The sequence below is a fragment of the Piliocolobus tephrosceles genome, chromosome 1, assembly GCF_002776525.5.
Source record: "Piliocolobus tephrosceles isolate RC106 chromosome 1, ASM277652v3, whole genome shotgun sequence".
In the NCBI taxonomy this organism is placed as follows: Eukaryota; Metazoa; Chordata; class Mammalia; order Primates; family Cercopithecidae; genus Piliocolobus; species Piliocolobus tephrosceles.
The window spans coordinates 181,356,689-181,374,470 of NC_045434.1; the positions used below are offsets into that span (position 1 = coordinate 181,356,689).

The 17,782-nt window shown below is 45.3% G+C and overlaps 1 protein-coding gene across 23 annotated transcripts in view; it reads left to right on the forward strand.

Moving 5' to 3' along the window:
- SCMH1 (Scm polycomb group protein homolog 1) overlaps window positions 1–17,782 on the forward strand; it is a 232,510-nt gene that overhangs the window by 211,647 nt on the left and 3,081 nt on the right. For 17 of the 23 annotated variants that reach the window (XM_023221305.2, XM_026455720.1, XM_023221289.1 and 14 more), the window contains 4 exons: window positions 260–460; window positions 2,548–2,739; window positions 10,881–11,060; window positions 14,045–14,110. In XM_023221305.2, coding sequence (XP_023077073.1) covers window positions 260–460; window positions 2,548–2,739; window positions 10,881–11,060; window positions 14,045–14,110 — 639 coding nt within the window. Of the gene's footprint in view, window positions 1–259; window positions 461–2,547; window positions 2,740–10,880; window positions 11,061–13,990; window positions 14,111–17,782 lie in introns of those variants that run through there. The other 6 variants (XM_023221302.2, XM_023221301.2, XM_023221296.2 and 3 more) reach the window with 3 other exon arrangements.

Genomic DNA, 17,782 nt, shown 5'->3' on the forward strand with positions numbered 1-17,782 from the left:
CTCTGTGTCTTGGCCTTTGGTCTGGGCCACTCTTCCAGTCTTCCCACAGACTTTGATCATGCAGTTTGGGTTGGCAGTAGCTGGGCACAGCCTCTTCTTGACCCTCCACCTCTACCTCCCACAGCATTTCACCAGCTTAGCTGCTAGGAATTCTGTTAGGAACCAGAGGCCAAGGTATAAAAGATGGAATAGGATACCGTTCTCTGACTTCTCTATCCCAGAAACTCTTAAAGCTTCTTTGATTCTTTGTCTCCCATAGTTTGTATCTACTTGAACAAGAATGGCAGCACAGGCCCCCACTTAGATAAGAAGAAGGTCCAGCAACTCCCTGACCATTTTGGACCAGCCCGTGCGTCTGTGGTGTTGCAGCAGGCTGTCCAGGCCTGTATCGACTGTGCTTATCACCAGAAAACCGTCTTCAGCTTCCTCAAGCAAGGCCATGGTGGTGAGGTTATCTCAGGTAAGCACTGTTTGGCTCATATTGCCTCCCAGCCAGAAGGACCCACTTTCTCAACTGGTTGATTTCTTGTAAGGCATCCTGTCTCCCACTTCATACCTGTAGGCTCTGGAAAAATATGAAGGTATTCCATTCCTTATCTCCAACCCCCCAAGAGCCCCTCTGAGCCTTATGCATACCTCTGCCAAAGAGAATACCCACAGATTCTGCTTCACTGAGCCTCTAAACCGATTCCCCCCATCTACCTGATTGGCCTTTCCATACAGAAAGTATAGGAGAAAGAATCCAGAGGGGGCTATGTTGTGGCAGCAGAGGGGTTTCTCCAGACTATCACAGCCTCCCACCTGGTTTCAGGAACCAATGAACTCCTCTCTCATTCCTTTGACTCCTTAGCTTCCTGGTCCTAAACCAGGCTCAGAAGAAGAGAATTAAATCCCAGGGTGGCTGGGAAAAGTCATTTCCTTTTTCTTTACTGCTATGAGAGTTTGATTCAGTGGCACAGTATATTTTGCTCTCACAGAATACTTACTTTTTCTACTGTGCCCTGATTCTGTTTCAGTTTTCCTAAATCCAAAATCCTATTTAGCCACTAAACCTAAAGACTTGACCTAGAGCCTTTCAGTCTTAACTGATGCTATTCCATAATCCCCTGCTCCTCCTCCCTAGCAGGTTGTAATAACCAGCTTCAGGAAACCCAGCTGGCATGGAAGACCCCATCAATAACCAGACTGTATTATTTTAGCAAACATTTATTGAACCCTTACTCTGTGTCAGGTGATTGTCAGACACTGGCCAGGAGAAGGGGAGAATAGAAGATGACAGCTTAGGCTCCATGCCAGTGAAAAAGAAGAATGTATGTGAGAAGTGCTATAGCTAACTGTGAGAAGTGCTATAATAGGGAAATGTGTACACAGTGGTGTGGGGACCCAGACTAGGGATTAATTGTGAGGAAGATGGAGCAGACAGGCAGGCAATTATTATAGAAGACGGAACTGGCCAGGTGCAGTGGCTCACACCTGTAATCCCAGCACTTTGGGAGGCTGAGGCGGGCGGATCACCTAAGGTCAGGAGTTCAAGACCAGCCTGGCCAACATGGCAAAACCCTGTCTCTACTAAAAAAAAACAAAACAAAACATTAGCCAGGCATGGTGGTGCACGCCTGTAGTCCCAGATCCTCGGGAGGCTGAGGCAAGAGAATCACTTGAACCTGGGAGGCGAGGTTGCAGTGAGCCGAGATCGTGCCACTGCACTCCAGCCTGGGTGACAGAGCAAGACTCCATCTCAAAAAAAAAAAAAAAACACTGGGAAGTGCCTGGGAAATTAAGCCTTATGTCCCTTCTGAGGCCCAGGCTACTCCCTGGTCTCTTCTTTGTTTCTGTGTAGTGGTCTGTAGGAACCTAGCCTAACTGCTTCTCTTTAGCTGCTCTCACCTATACCCCTCTAGGGTTCTTCTTCTGCCTCAAAATTGGTTCTTGAGAATGACCTATCTCCCCAAATCCCCAAGTCCTTGCTGCCCTGAGGGACAAATACACAGGTCTTTGCTTTGTAAGGATTATGCTGATACATTTTTACAGAAAAGAATGATAGAAAGTAAACTAACACCAAGCATGAAACAGTTCCAAATGTTGCCAAAATTCTAGTGCCCTTATATAGATCGGAAATTGTGTACCCATACCATTGCTGGCTATGGCTATATTCTACTGTTCTGCCCAGCTTCTCTGTTCTTAGGCAGTTCTTGTGAAAATAGCACCCTAAATGAGCCGATTTCCTGGGGGAGGTCCAGCCAAGTGATGGAGCAGACAGAATTATGTTCACAGTTGTTTTCACAGGTTGAAAAAAATCATTCCAGAGCCCAGGGTGCAACAGACCTGGCCTGGCCACTCCCATATTTGCAAGCCCTTTACAGTTGGAGACAAAAATCAAAGCCCTCGAGGGAGGGAGTTAAAGGGAGGGAGGAAGGAAATGTGGGGCACTGGTTCCCTTTGTGTAACCAGGTAAGCCTGAGACAAGCAGTGGGCTGTACTCCTCCTGCCCAGTGCTGTACTCCACTGCCAGGCTGACATGCTTGGCCCTGTTTACTCACTCCACAGCCGTGTTTGACCGGGAACAGCATACCCTCAACCTCCCAGCAGTCAACAGCATCACCTACGTCCTCCGCTTCCTGGAGAAACTCTGCCACAACCTTCGTAGTGACAATCTGTTTGGCAACCAGCCCTTTACACAGACTCACTTGTCACTCACTGCCACAGAGTACAGCCACAGCCACGACAGGTACCTACCAGGTAGGAGCTGGGATGGGGCCTGGGCTGAGAGTGGGGGACAGGGCTAGCAGCAGCACCTGCAGGGGCCCAGGCCTTCAGAACTACTGGCCTGGCACCTACTATCCAGAGGTCTGCTTTTCTGTCCCTTACCTTTGCCATATCTGAGACTTTTCAGCCTCCTCTCATCTACTTTTTCTTCAGGATCTTGTTTTCTGTCTCTAGTATTACTCCTGTTTCCTCTAGATCCTTATCCCTAGATAAAAGGTGGTTCACGATTCCCCTTCTGAGTTTCAGACTGCACGTGGAGCCACCGAGAAGTCACAGAATGTCTCCCAGTGTGAACCTGGCAGCAAAGGCCTAACACAGATCTCCCTTGCCAGCAGGAAGGTTTAGTCTCAGGCTACAGATTGAGAAATGTGCTCCTTGGTGATTGGCCATCTATTCTTTCCTTTGGCACATGGCCCTAACTTCCAGCACTGCCAGTCTAGCAAGTCAATTCAAGTTCCTGCTATTTCTAACTCGGCTGGAAAATAACTTTCTTAGTTAACATACCAGACCCACAATGGGAAAGCAGATGCCACGTGGCCAGATCAGTGACTAAGTACTTCCGAGAGAGATTAAAGATTGAATGGAACTCTCATCTCTCATCTGGAACCCAGGACACAGAACAAGGGAGGGAAGAAAAGCTCAGCCTTAAACATAGCAAGGTAGGTCATTACTGAGAGGGAGGAAAGGCCCTTAAAAAAGCCCTGCAGATTGTGTCCTGAGCAGAGAAATAGAGAGGGGTGCTGTCAGTGTGGGCGCTGTGCTGTCTGTTGATGGGAGGGCACAATTCTGAAAGGTGTCTTTTCCGACCTTCCTCTACACAAACAAGTCTTGTTTCCACACTGCCTTCCCTGGTGTCTTTTCATCACAGTCTTAACAGAATCACCTCCGATAAAAGCACTGCTTCTAGAGAATGTGCCCAGGGAAGTGACTGTTCCCCCATTCCCCTTCCCCCTTTTCCTCATAGATTCTTCTGTACCCAAATCCGTATTGCTTATGTGACTTGCAAGCAGGTCAAAAAGATACCTGAATTTTAAATACTCTTTGTGGGGGCCAGACCATCTGATCCCTGCAGCCATTTCTGTGATCCCCTGGCTGATCCTTTTCTGTGGAGGGAACTTCTCCTCACCTAACCCATGCTAGATTGCTTTCTTTCAGTACCAGAGTCTCTGAGAATAGAAAAAGGCATTTTGACTTGCAGTTAGAATGCTGCACTGGGAGTCTGGACTGGGCATGGTAGAGCTGGTACAGACAAAGGCAAGTTGTTAAATACCTCCAGTTAGGCATTCAGGAACTCTGATCTACATTTCAGATGTGAAAATTAGGCCTACCTGGGATTCTGAAAGAAGGGATGCATGAATGGGGGTAGCATATCCATTAGTGTAGCTGCTAGTTTAAAAAGAGATTTCTCCAAGAAATAGGAACTCCGAATTCTTAAATGGAATGCCATCATTAAGAAGTGAGAGAAATATACTGGTAGCAGCATTCAGAGACTGGTAGGGATGTACCTCATGGGCCTGCAGTCCCAAAAGTGGTTTGGGACTGGGGCATGACCTTTCCTGGGAATTCTGCCCCGATTTACATCTCTCTGATTCAGCCACTAGATAAGAGGAAGCAAACTTTAGCCAGACTCTTCTTGCCTCACCAGCTAAGAGAAACAAAGACCAAGGTATCACATTCTGCCATTGGCTGCTACCTCTCCCTTCCCCATTTTCAGAGAGATTGAGCCCACTTTTTGTGTCCTCCTCTGCTCTTAAGCTGTTTCTCATCATGGGTGCTCCGCAACTTGTCTGCTCTCACTCTAGTTGCTATTTGCTTCCCTGAAATTAGCCTTTAACTATGCCCAGACAAGCCAGAGCCTTGCCTAAACTTCTAATTCCTCTGTGCTTCTTAGTGTATCCTTTCTGCCTGCCTGCCTGCCTACCTTCCTGCCTGCTTGCCTGCCTTACTGACCCTTTGCCCCACCTCTGATCTTATCATTTCCTGTGTTTTTCTGATTAGCTACCCAAACCTCTGCCAAAGAGCTCAATCTGTACAAGAGCTGTCTTTTGCTTTGCCCTTTGGATCTGGTATTTATGACTCCTGCCCTTCTGCCTGGCTACACGCTTCTACTAGACATCCCATAGGTACCACCTCTGTTATCTGGGTGCTTACTGGCCCTCTCCCTTTCCTATAGCCTTGCCTCCAAACTACCCTACCACTTACAGTCCTGGCCCAACTGACCATGCACTTCCGATATAGCAGGTAGTCACCCAAAGCTCAGGGAGATTTCATATCTCCCCCATTAAGCTTTCCTACCTAAGTTGAGACTATTACTTTTTTTCTCCAATATTTTATTTTAAAAATTTCAAACCTACAGAAAAATTACAAAAATAGAACAATAAGCAACCATAAATTCTTTGCCTACCTTTACCACTTAACTTTTTGCAGTATTTACTGTTTCTCCTAACTATATATACACATATAAATATACATACTTGTTGAATACCTGTATATTTAAAATGTTTTTCATTTACTGAACCATTTGAGAATTAACTGCAGATGAGAGATTTTATCCTTAAATACTTTTGTGTTTATCTCCTAAGAATAAGGAACATAATAGTATTATTATGATTGAGAAATTTAACATAAATAAAAACTAATGAGGCCAGGCATGGTGGCTCACACCTGTAATCCCAGCACTTTGGGAGGCCAAGGCGGGCAGATCATGAGGTCAGGAGATCAAGACTATCCTGGCTAACACAGTGAAACCCCATCTCTACTAAAAATACAAAAACTTAGCCAGGCGTGGTGGCAGGCGCTTGCAGTCCCAGCTACTCGGGAGGCTGAGGCAAGAGAACAGCGTGAACCCAGGAGGCGGAGCTTGCAGTGAGCAGCGATTGCGCCACTGCACTCCAGCCTGGGCGACAGAGCGAGACTCCGTCTCAAAAAGAAAAAAAGATTAATGAAATTTAACATTAATAAAATACTACTAGGCACCAGCCGGGCCAACATGGTGAAACCCTGTATCTACTAAAAATTCAAAAATTAGCTGGGCGTGGTGGTGCACGCCTATAATCCCAGCTACTCGGGAAGCTGAAGCAGGAGAATCACTTGAACCCAGGAGGCGGAGGTTGCAGTGAGCCAAGAGTGTGCCACTGCACTCCAGCCTGGGCAACAAAGTGAGACTCCATCTCCAAAATAATAATAATAAATAAATAAATAAAATACTACTAGCTATTATGTAGTAATATATGTAGTTTATATATGTTAGAATTTCCCCCGTTATATAGTTATATATGTTAGAATTTCCCCCAGTTGTCACACTAATGTCCTTTATAGCTGTTTTTTCCTAATCCAGGATTCAATAAAGGATCATCCACTGCATTTAATTCTCCTGTCTCTTTAGTTTCCTTTATCTAGAACAGTTATCCAGCACTTTTTTTTCCTATCTTTCACGACATGACATTGGCATTTTGAATAATCCAGGCCAGTTGTTTTACTTTAGGTCATCAAATATTTACAGTACTTACTCTGTGCCCAATTCTATACTAGACTGTAGGGAGACAGAGGTGAGACAGACTCCATCCCTGCACTCAAAGAGCTGAGACAGGGAGAGATATGTGAACATGTATGTGGTCAAAGCAGAGCACCGAGGTACTCTGGCCCAGCAAAGCATGATGAGCAAGGAGTACAGTGAAAGAAGTCAAGGGAGGATTCCTGGGGGAGGCGATGTCAGAGCAGAGTCTCTTCTTCAGAACTATACATGTGGCTGGATCAAGTAAGAGGCTGGTGAAGACTAAGTAAAAGAAGCCCAGCTGGGCACAGTGGTTAACGCCTGTAATCCCAGCACTTTAGGAGGCCAAGGCAGGTGGATCACCTGAGGTCGGGAGTTCGAGACCAACCTGGCTAACATGGTGAAACCCTGTCTCTACTAATAATACAAAAATTAGCTGGGCGTTGGTGGTGCATGCCTGTAATCCCAGCTACTCGGAAGCCTGAGGCAGGAGAATCGCTTGAACCTGGGAGGCGGACGTTGCAGTGAGCTGAGATTGCGCCATTGCACTCCAGCCTGGGTGACAGAGCGAAACTCTGTCTCAAAAAAAAATTTTTTTTAATATGTATTTTTTTATCACCCTAAAAAATACTGAGAATGGTGAAAAAGATATTGTCCCTACCTTCAGTATTAGGGACAATATGAACATGTATGTGGTCAAAACAGAGCACAGAGGTACTCTGGCCCAGCAAGGCATGATGAGCCAGGAGTACGGTGAAAGAAGAGGTCAAGGGAAGATTCCTGGGGGAAGTGAGGTCAGAGCAGAACTATGCATGTGACTAGATCAAATAAGTGGCTAGTGAAGACTAAGTAAAAGAGGCCCGGCCGGGTGCACTCATTCTGGCTCAGTATGAGGCAGAAGATTGTATTGATTTCACTGGTCCCAGTGACTATTAAGTTTAGCTATAACTGAAATCTACCCAGCATTAAACTCCGAGTCTGCTGTTTTAGGATTCTCAGGTTCCTCTCTGTTAGAGGAAGTGGTTCGTTGCCCATGACAATGGTACCTTGTGCCTTTCTTTCCAGTTGTCAACCCGGTCTTCTGAGTTAGTTATAAACTGCCAGAATCCCAAGATTCACAATGGTTAAAGCCAAATAAAAACTGAAATATCAGGATGCGCCCTGATCCCCACATAGGTTTCCAACCTAGAATTGTCAGAGTTTTAAGATGATGCAAATGCTCATAATTCATTGAAGCACACTGGCACATGTCCGCTTTTCAGGTGGACCTTCTTGGGACCAGAGCTTAAACTTCAAGGTGTCAGGAAGACCTCCAAGGCTCTCCTCATCCAAAAGAGATGCACCCAATACTGTCTTCTTAATATCCTGTTTCTTTCCTTTGTTATAATTACAATAGTTGCTAATATTTTTAGCTACCTGTATTTTGTCATCTGCCCCACTATAGTAAATACTCCATGAGTATAGGGACAATATCTTTTTCACCGTTCTCAGTATCCATCATCCTAACTGTCACATGGTAAGTATTTAATAGTATTTGTTGAAAGAGTAGTAAAGGATGTGGGAAGTAGTTCAGAGAGGGATTGTTGTTTGTTTGTTTAACACTGAGAGTTTAAGCATGCACAAGGACTGTGCTATGTCTTTGGGTCCTGCGTTTGTGTAAGAATTTTCTTAGATCAGCATCTCTAGTTCCTTAGTCACTCAGTTCACACCCATAAAGGGGAAAGCTTGGTTATGAGCGTGGAATCTTTGCATCTTGGAAGTGGAAAGTACTCTAGAGATGATCTAGTATGTAGCCTAACACATGAGGGTGGTCGTCTGACCTCTGCTTAAATATTCCTGATAACAGGTTTTCTCTATCTTTGGCAATTGATTTTATTGTTGGGCAGTTCTGATTGCTAAAAGGCCCTCCTTTTTTTTTTTTTTTGTTTTTGTTTTTGTTTGTTTGAGCTGGACTTTCACTCTCATTGCCCAGGCTGAAGTGCAATGGCGCGATCTCAGCTCACCACAACCTCCACCTCCCAGGTTCAAGCAATTCTCCTCCCTCAGCCTCCTGAGTAGCTGGGATTACAGGCATGTGCCACCACGCCCGGCTAATTTTGTATTTTTAGTAGAGACGGGGTTTCTCCATGTTGGTCAGGCTGATCTCGAACTTTCGACCTCACGCCTCAGCCTCCCAAAGTGCTGGGATTACAGGCATGTGTAATTTCAATTGTGTATGAAATTTGTACACACTCCCACACTCCAGTGCATAAAAATTAAAACCAGAGAAGCTGGGATGAGGCCCATAGCTCTACTTACTTGGCCTCCCTGTGGAGGGCTCACAGGGCTCTGTAGAACACAGTTTGAAGGTATTGCAGTCTTCAGGCCAGCTGCGGTTCCTCACACCTATAATCCCAACACTTTGGGAGACCAAGGTGGGCAGATCACTTGAAGCCAGGAGTTCAAGACCAGCCTGGCCAACATGGCGAAATCCTGTGTCTGCTAAAAATACAAAAAAAAAAAAAATCAGTGGAGCGTGATGGCACGCACCTGTAGTCCCAACTACCTGGGAGACTGAGGCATAAGAATTGCTTGAACGCAGGAGGTGGAGGTTGCAGTGGAGTGCAGTGAGATTGTGCCACTGCATTCCAGTCTGAGTGACAGAGTGAGACTCTGTCTCAAAAAAAAAAAAAAAAAAGTATTTGCAATCTTCTATCCTGGCACTGTCCTACCAAAGAGAGCCTCGTTTGATCAGCCTTGTGAGGATTAGGACCTCCCAGAGCTTTGGAGCATGATGCTTTCAGTATATCTCATTAGGGTAAGATTTCATGACTTGCCATCAGTCCAGATTTTCAGACCCTTCAACTCAGAATCTGCGTCTCAGTGTTCTTAGCATTGCTGAAAGGAAGAGACACTGAATGGTTTGCATCAGCACCTGGTCAGCCCCTGGCTTTGTCATCATAATTATTCTTCACATCTGTTAGCTCATGTGAGGCAGACAATACTATCCCCAGTCTTAACTGAATAAAATGAGAACTAGAAGGGTGAGGTTACCCTGCTGATAAATGCAGAAATTGAATGAAATATTTTTCTTGAACTATCACAGACAGCTTAGATTTGCCACTTCAACTCCGAATGAAATACAAAATAATAATTTTTCACGTTCATAAAGTTCATCCCTTTCCATTTTCTCATTTGATGTTCTCAGCATGATAGGGGATGATTTTTCCCCATTTTACACATGAAGAAGCTGGTGCTTAGAGAAGACAAGCTACTTGTCTAGAATCACATACCTAGTGAAAGGCAGGAGCCCAGGTGTAGAACCCAGGTCTCCTATATCCTGGATTGGATTCCCATTCATGTCTCAAAATGGGACCCTGCTAGTCATTTTTCCTGGAAAATAGGAATCAGAACCCTCATCTGCAGAAAGGAGGTGGGATATGGCTTAGGTATTATGGACCCTCAAAGACTTATCTTTTCAGAACCACTTCTAGGAAAGGGTTTCAACAGTTAGCCTCCTTGATATAAAGGCAAATAGCCGTCTAATCCTAGATTTTACTTTGAGCTTATAGTTGCCAAGCAATTTTAGGTAAGTATTAGAAAGCAGTCCTTAAATCCTAAACCATCTTAACATTGAGGACTTACTGTGTGCCAGACAATATGCTCAAAGTTAGTGTTCGTCAGAGGCTCCGAACAAATCCCAAGCATTACCTAAACACTTGATGTTTTTGAAAAATGATAAAGGACAGTGTTATGCTCCAGTACTCAAGACACCCTCCACAAGCAGAGAATGCTGTGGCCTGGGCTGAGGAACTGATCTGGTTTGGGTAGAACCCAATCATGAGGAGTCTGCTTCAGGTTCTTTGTACAGTGATAGGGTGTTGTCACCTGGTATTGGTCCATGGGACTGGGTATAGAAACATCAGGGTAAGATTCTCTTTACAAGGAAAGACTTTCATAGCCATTCTTTTCTGATATTCATAAGCTCCTTGGAAGAAAGAGACTTCCCATGTTGTAGATGAGGAGACTAACATTCTCCGAGAAGCACTCTGCTGAATGGCAGAGCCAGATTATACCCCTGATTCTGATCTCCATGCCCAAGCTCACGGCTCATCAACCCCAGATTCCTTGAAGTGTTTCTGTAGAATAGGGCAGATACAAAATGAGAGATGAAACATAGGAGCAGATTCTTTGCAAACAAGCCTTTAACCAAGCATCAAGAAGCATTTCTGACATATCCTGCTGGTTGAGCAGAGGGTCACCTTTTAAAGTACCCTCATCTAAGCAAATGTATCCCAGCTCTAGCATGTTGTGTCTAAGGCAGTCTCTTCCATCCTAGAATAGCTCCATTTGTTTAAGATGTTCCTTATCCAGAAAAAGCATAGGGCATCTAGACCAGAAAAAGCCTCAAAGACCATCTAGTCTAAGAGAAAGAATTTCTAAAGAGACTGAAGTCCAGAGAGTGACACTGAGCTTGACTAAGGTCACCTCATGAGAGCCACAACCATGACTGGTACACAGGCCTCCTGAGAAAGCCTAGGGCTTTCTCTTTTGCTGTTGCTTGTTCTGCTCAAACAGGTACCTGGGAGCCAGCACTCTGGCAGTCCTTCTAAGCTCTAACTCTGGTTTTACTGTTTTTCAGGTGAAACCTTTGTCCTGGGGAATAGTCTGGCCCGGTCCTTGGAACCACACTCAGACTCAATGGACTCTGCCTCAAATTCCACCAACTTTGTCAGCACCTCCCAAAGGCACCGGCCCTTGCTTCCATCCTGTGGCCTCCCACCAAGTACTGCCTCAGCTGTGCGCAGGCTATGCTCCAGGGGTAAGCTTACCAGAGTCCTGGCCCTCCTTCCCTCCCTCACTCTTTCCTTCACTTCCTTCCTGAGCTCTGGGAGGCCAGAGAGGACCTAGTTCTGTTGCCATCTGCCTGGTGGTGGGACTAGGGGCTGGACTTACTCTTGTGCCTGACCTTGCACCTGGGAGGTAATTGGAGCTCCAGGATTGGCTTGAGTATAACAGAAACTAAGAGCCAAAGACCTAGACCCAAAAGGAACAGGGAAGGATTCATTCATTCATTCATTCATCCATTAACTATTTATTTGAACTCCATCTGTGTTTGGCATGGGAAAGCAAAAATCAGGCACTTTTTATCTTCAAGGTATTATGGGGAGACAGACACTATAAAACAATGTCGAGTGCAGTGACAGAGATATGCTTTGGGTAATATGAAAATTACAAGGAGGAATACCTAACCCAAGCTTGGTGGTCAAGGGACACTTGAGGAAGTGATGCTTTGCCTGAGACTGTATAAATGGCCATATCAGGGCTGGTAGAGGAGGGAGAGCTTTCCAGGAAGAGGGGCAACATGAATAAGGGCAAAAGAATAAGAAATAGCACCGATTATACTAGGAACTGCATGCAATTTGGAATTGCTCAACCATAAAGTATAATGCTGAGACTCAAAGAGAAAAACCTGGAAAGGTCAAGGCATATATCATAGAAGACCTTAAATGGGCTTTTAATTAGAGGCAAGACAGGTTTGTGTTTTGAATAGATTATTGACTACTGTGTTGAGCATGGATTTGAGGAGGGACAAGACTAGAGAAACCTAAACAAGTTAGGAGGTTACTCGAGTGGGCCAGATCTGAAGTGACAAAGGCCTGGTTTAGGGCAGAGACAGAAGGTTTAGAGAAGAGAGAGTGGATTTGAAAACTGTTCACAAGGTAAATTTAATCAGATTTGAGGATTTCATCAGATGTGAGAAAGAAGGGAGTGAGGACTGTCTCCCAGGTTTCTAGATGTGGTGGCCGGATAGATGGTGGTACCATCCACTGAGAGAGGGAACCCACCATAGAAGAGAAGGAAGGTCGGGGAGCCCATGGTCATGTAGATGACATCTAACAGGCAGTGACCATGCAGATCCAATCCTCAAGGAAGAGTGCTGTGCTGAAGTTAAATATTTAGGAGTCACCAGTGTATAAACAGCAGTTGAAATTTTAGGGTGAATGATACTCACTTCTCAGAAATATGCAGTGAATGAAAATAACAGTTAACCAAAGATGAAGTCCTGGGAACCAACAAAGCTTAGGAGGTGAGAACAGGAAGGCAAGCCCACCAAGGAGAAAAAGGAATATTCAATGTGAAGGAAAATTTAGAAAATTCAAAGTGAGAAGAATCTGATATTGTGGCCAGAACTACAGAGCGTATTTGAAGGAAAGCACAGCATAACAAAGTTCTGGCAAAACAAGGTACTGAGAAACATCTATTGGATTCCACCATTGTGGGTAATTGGTGGATCTTAGCGAAAGCAGCCTTGGTGCTGTGGTGGAGGGGTGAAGGCAGATTGCATTGGGGACTTTGATGAGAAAGAAAGGCCGGTGATGAGTGGGACTCTTAAGTCAAAGAAGATCTTTCAGAATGGGAGTCCTTCAAGCACATATGTCAGCAGACAGCTTGCACCTTCCAAAAAGCAACAGTTAAGAATATAGGAAAGAGGAGAAAGTAAGGCCTCAGGAGTGGTGGGATCAAGGGCATAGGCAGAGAGGCATCAGTCTTAAGCCAAAAGGAGGCATACTTTCTCTGAGAGAGGAGGGAAGATTGAGTGTGTCCATCAGTGAATAGAGAAAGGCCTCGTCAGGGAACGGGTTAGGAGGGCTGATAGACTGGACTAGTCTTAAAGAAGATGGGGAAAAATGGACCAAAGAAAAGGGGATGATTTGCAGGAAACTTCAGGGCCCAACTATGCTTGGAGACTAGTTGGCCAGTTTGCAAAAGCTATGGTTTTCTTCTGTGGTTCTTAGCAACCTAGTAGATATGGGATGAGAAAAGACAGCTTGAGAATTAAGGTTTTTTTTGCTGAGCTAGTAGAGCAAGAGCTGGGAGGAAGGGGGAGAGTATGTAAAGAAATCAGGAATCAGAGAGAGCAGTTTAAATCATCGACCACTAGATCTAGGAAGGCAGTCAGGGTGGGAAGGATACAAGGCTAAATTAGGATAGGGAAAATGGAAAGTTTGACATGCCAAAGAACTTTGTGATATAATGGTTATAGTGGACATAAGTCCCAAGAGAGCTGGAAAGATGGAAGGTTGGGGTCAGAGAATAGGATGCTTAAAATTCTGAAGTGGATTTGTTCCAAGGGATTGCAAGGACCAGACAGTGGTGATGGCAGTAGGCATTTGGAGTAGAGTGGAGGTGAGAGTCACTGGAGGCATGGTAGCTGAATGGATTGCCTCCAAGGATTAGAGCAGGAGTTGGGGTGGAACAGTGGGTAGTGAGCTAAGTAACAAAAAGTCTTCATTTACCAAGGGGTAGAAATCCAGATATCTATGAGTAACAGTGAGAAGGAAGAGCCAATGGTTGGGTACATGTTTGGCCTCTGAAGAACATGAGCTTTCATAGGAGGATGGTCTAGAAGCAGCAGTAGGGAGCCAGGAGAATGTAACTTCCACACCCTGATTCCAGCCTCCTCTAGCCTAGGGACACATGAGTGAGGTGTGAAAATATAGGAAGACTCCATTAGCAAAGCCTGCAATGAAAAAAAGTCACCTCAGCAGAGAGAGAGCTTTCAGGAAGGCTGAGTCATAGGAAGAAGCCTGTGATGCCCCTCCCCCTCCCCTAACCCCAACAGGGCAGCAAAATGGAATCTAAAGGGGTCTCAAGTAGAGGCAGAGCTGAGGGCTGATTCTAGCCTCGGCTCCCTTGCCTTGAGACTTGGGTCAGTCATCTCACCTCTCAGGTCTTCCTCACATGCAGAATGTTCCTCATGTGCATACTGGAGATGGTGACACCAACCTGGTCTTTCCACAGGAGTGTTAAAAGGATCAAATGAAAGAAGGGATATGGAATCATTTTGGAAACTAAATCGTTCCCCAGGTATGAGGGGAGTTACTGTTATTTTTATCTTCCCCAAGGCCCTGTTTCTGAGAAGAGTACTTTGTGATAGGCTGCCCTCCTGGCACTGGCCTCAGATGGTACTGTTGTTCCCTAGGCATCTCCTCTCTTCCTTGGAAACACACCATGAGTCTGTCTGCCAGGTCATTGTATAAATTTCTTTGCAGCCTGATGGTCTTCATTAGGCTATGAAAAGATTCATTCGGCTGGCCCTAGAATTGTCTTAAAGAATTTGGATGTTGAGTCTGTTTCCTCTCTTATTGCATTAACCAGGATGATTAGGCATGAGCTTGTTAGTTGGCCTCTTGTGGATGTGCCTCACCTTCCTTAGTCATGCTCAGACTGAGACAACAAGCCCTCCTGGAAGAGTAAGTGCCAGCTGTACACGTTGAGGGGCGATGGGGAGAGCTTTGCCGTAGGCTGTCTGCAGAGGGAATAGGAAAAGACAGGGCAAGTCACTTCCTCTCTCTTTTCACTGAATGCCCTCCCCTCTGAACTAAAGATGGTGATGACACCTCCTTCAAGGGCTATTTTAAAGGTCAAATGAGTTGACAATGGTGGGGGTTCTTTATAATTTGTAGAATATTGTTCATATATCAGGTCACTTTTTATCACTGCCACCCTGGTAGTTCATGCCACAGTGGTCTCTTGCCTGGATTGTCATAATGGCCTTTTTTTTTTTAATAGTGTCTCTCACTCTGTCACCCAGGCTGGAGTACAGCGGCTCAATCATGGCTCATTGCAGCCTCAACCTCCTGGGCTCAAGCAATCTTCCTCTCAAGCTACCTTCCAAGTAGCTGGGACTACAGGCATGCACCACCACACCCAGCTAAGTTTTTGCAGAGACAGAGTTTTGCCATGTTGCCCAGGCTGGTCTCAAACTCCTGGGCTCAAGCAGTCTGCCCGCCTCAGCCTCCCAGAGTGCTGGGATTACAGGCATGAGCAGTGGCTTAATAGCCTCCTTCTTCTTCTTCTTTTTTTTTTTTTTGGAGACAGAGTCTCACTGTGTCGCCCAGGCTGGAGTGCAGTGGCACAATCTTGGCTCACTGCAACCTCCACCTTCTGGGTTCAAGCGATTCTCCTGCCTCAGCCTCCCAAGTAGCTGGGATTACAGGCGCCCGCCACTACGCCCTGCTAATTTTTTGTATTTTTAGTAGAGATGGGGTTTCACCATGTTAGCCAGGCTGGCCTCAAACTCCTGACCTCATGATTTGCCCACCTCGGCCTCCCAAAATGCTGGGATTACAGGTGTGAGCCACCATGCCTGGCCAATAGCCTCCTTCTTAACTGGTCTCTTCATGTCCCCCTGAAGTCTGTTACCAACATAGATAATGAGAGTGATCCTTCTCATTGCAAGTTGGTTCACGTAACTCCTGTGCTCAAAACCTACCTGTTTCACTCAGAAAAGCCAGTGGTTTTCCATGGTATACAGGGTCCTCTGTTATCTTCACTGCCACTTCTCTCCTCTTCCTCAACACACACATCCATGCCTCTCAGTGTTATTTTGTACCACTTTCTCCCTCATTCGCTTTCTTCTGACACATTGGCCTTCCTGCTAAATCCTACATGTGCTGTTTGCTCTTCTGCCTCAAGGTCTGCTCAAATTTCGTCATTTCGGAGATGTCTATCCTAATCACCATATAAATTAGCAACTTCCTACCACCTGCCCTCATGGAGTTTATATTCTAGAAGGAGTATGCTGACAGACAAGCATATAATTATATAGTAGTATTAAATATGTGGGTCATCTTAGTCCATTTGGGCTGCTGTCACAAAGTACCATGAACTGGGTGGCTTATAAACAACAATGTGTTTCTCACAGTCCTGGAGACTGGGAAGTCTAAGATCAAGGCACCAGCAGATTTGGTGTCTGATGAGGACCCACTTCCTGGTTCACAGACAGCCATCTTTTCACTATAACCTTGTACAGCCGAAGGGGCAAGGGAGCTTTCTGCAGCCTGTTTGATAAGAGTACTAAACTCATTCATGAGGGCTCTGTCCAGAGGTCCCACCTCCTAATATATATCACCATGTGGGTGGGGAGGGGTAGGATTTCAACATAGGAATGTTGAGGGGATACATATTCAGTCAATAGCATGTGTGTATTTATATATACTATCATGTATGTGTGTATACTGTCATGTATGTATGTATAGATGATACCTAGCTTCTGATTAGAGGAATTAGCTAAGATGGTCCAAGAAGGACACATTCTTGCATATACACTCTCTCCCCGTATCTCCTCTCTGTTCTCCAGAATCTCTGCACTTGGTTTCTCTCTTAGCATCACAGTAGACTTTTAAGATGGGGAGAAGTGAATGGCTCACAGAGGCCCCTCCAGCTTTCCATCTATTAACACCTCCAAAAAGCCACTGGGATTTCTGTGACTCTAAGCAGCCCCTGCTGGCTCTAGCATACCTGTCCCCTGGTCTAGTCAGTGCCCAACTATAAGCTTGAAAAGACAATATGCTAGAATCTCTGCTCTAAAAGGGGCTAGGCTGGGCTGGGCTGGGCCGGGCCAGGCCAGACAAAGTGTACTTTGACTTTTTAGACCTAGGACCCAGAATGAAGACAAATGGGAGGAGATTCTCAGCCTTTGCAGGAGAGAGTTAAATATTAGGCCCTTCTACTTTAACAGGTGTGTGTGGTGGGGGGTTGTTTATTGTTTGTTTGTTTTTGAGACAGGGTCTTACTGTCACCCAGGCTGGAGTACAGTGGCATGATCATAGCTCAACCCGGACTAAAGCCATCCTCACACCTCAGCTTCCTGAGTAGCTGGGACTATACTAGACCACCATACCCAGCTGATTTTTTTACTTGTTTTGTAGAGACAGGGTCTTGCAATGTTGCCCAGGCTGGTCTCAAACTCCTGGCCTCAAGCAATCTTCCTTGGCCGCCCAAAGTGCTGCGATTCCAGCGTGAGCCACTGTGCCCAGTGTCCAGGTGTGTGGTTAGCTCTGCCACTTGAGGTTGAGGAGAACAGGTAGTTGGCAACAAGGCACCTCTGGATGCTGCAGATATAGACATGAGCAAGGCAAGGACCCTGCCTCAAAAGAGACATAGTCTGGTTGGAGAGAAAGAAAAATATACAAGTAACTATTACCTGTGATCATTCATTTATCTAACAGATGTGTTTGAACATCTACTGTGGCAGACGAGGCACTCTTTTATGTGTCAGCAGCATAGCAGGGAACGAGAGAGAGCTTACATTGTATAGGGAGGAGACAGATAAGAAACATAAAATAAATTAGTCCATAAAATTATTTTACATAACGATATGTACTGTGGTGGAAAAAAAAAAAACTAGGGTAATTGGATTGTAAAGAACTGTGTGCGGAATTGAGCATTTTTACAAGGAGATCAGGGAAGGCCTCTCTGTGGAATCAATATTTGAGGTAAGACCCAAACGTTGAGAAGTCAGGCATGAAAAGATATGGGAAAAGAGCATTCCAGACAGAGGAAATTGCATGTCAAAGGATAAATGCTTGGCTTATTCAAGAAGCAGAAAGAAGGCTAGTGTGTTTGAAGCACGGTGAATAAGGGGTAAGTTGTGGGCAGGGGTTGCAGAGTGAAATGAGGCCGAAGGTAGGAAGGCTCAGCTGATGGAGTGCCTCATAGACACTGGAAAGCACAGGAGGGAATTCAGATTTCATT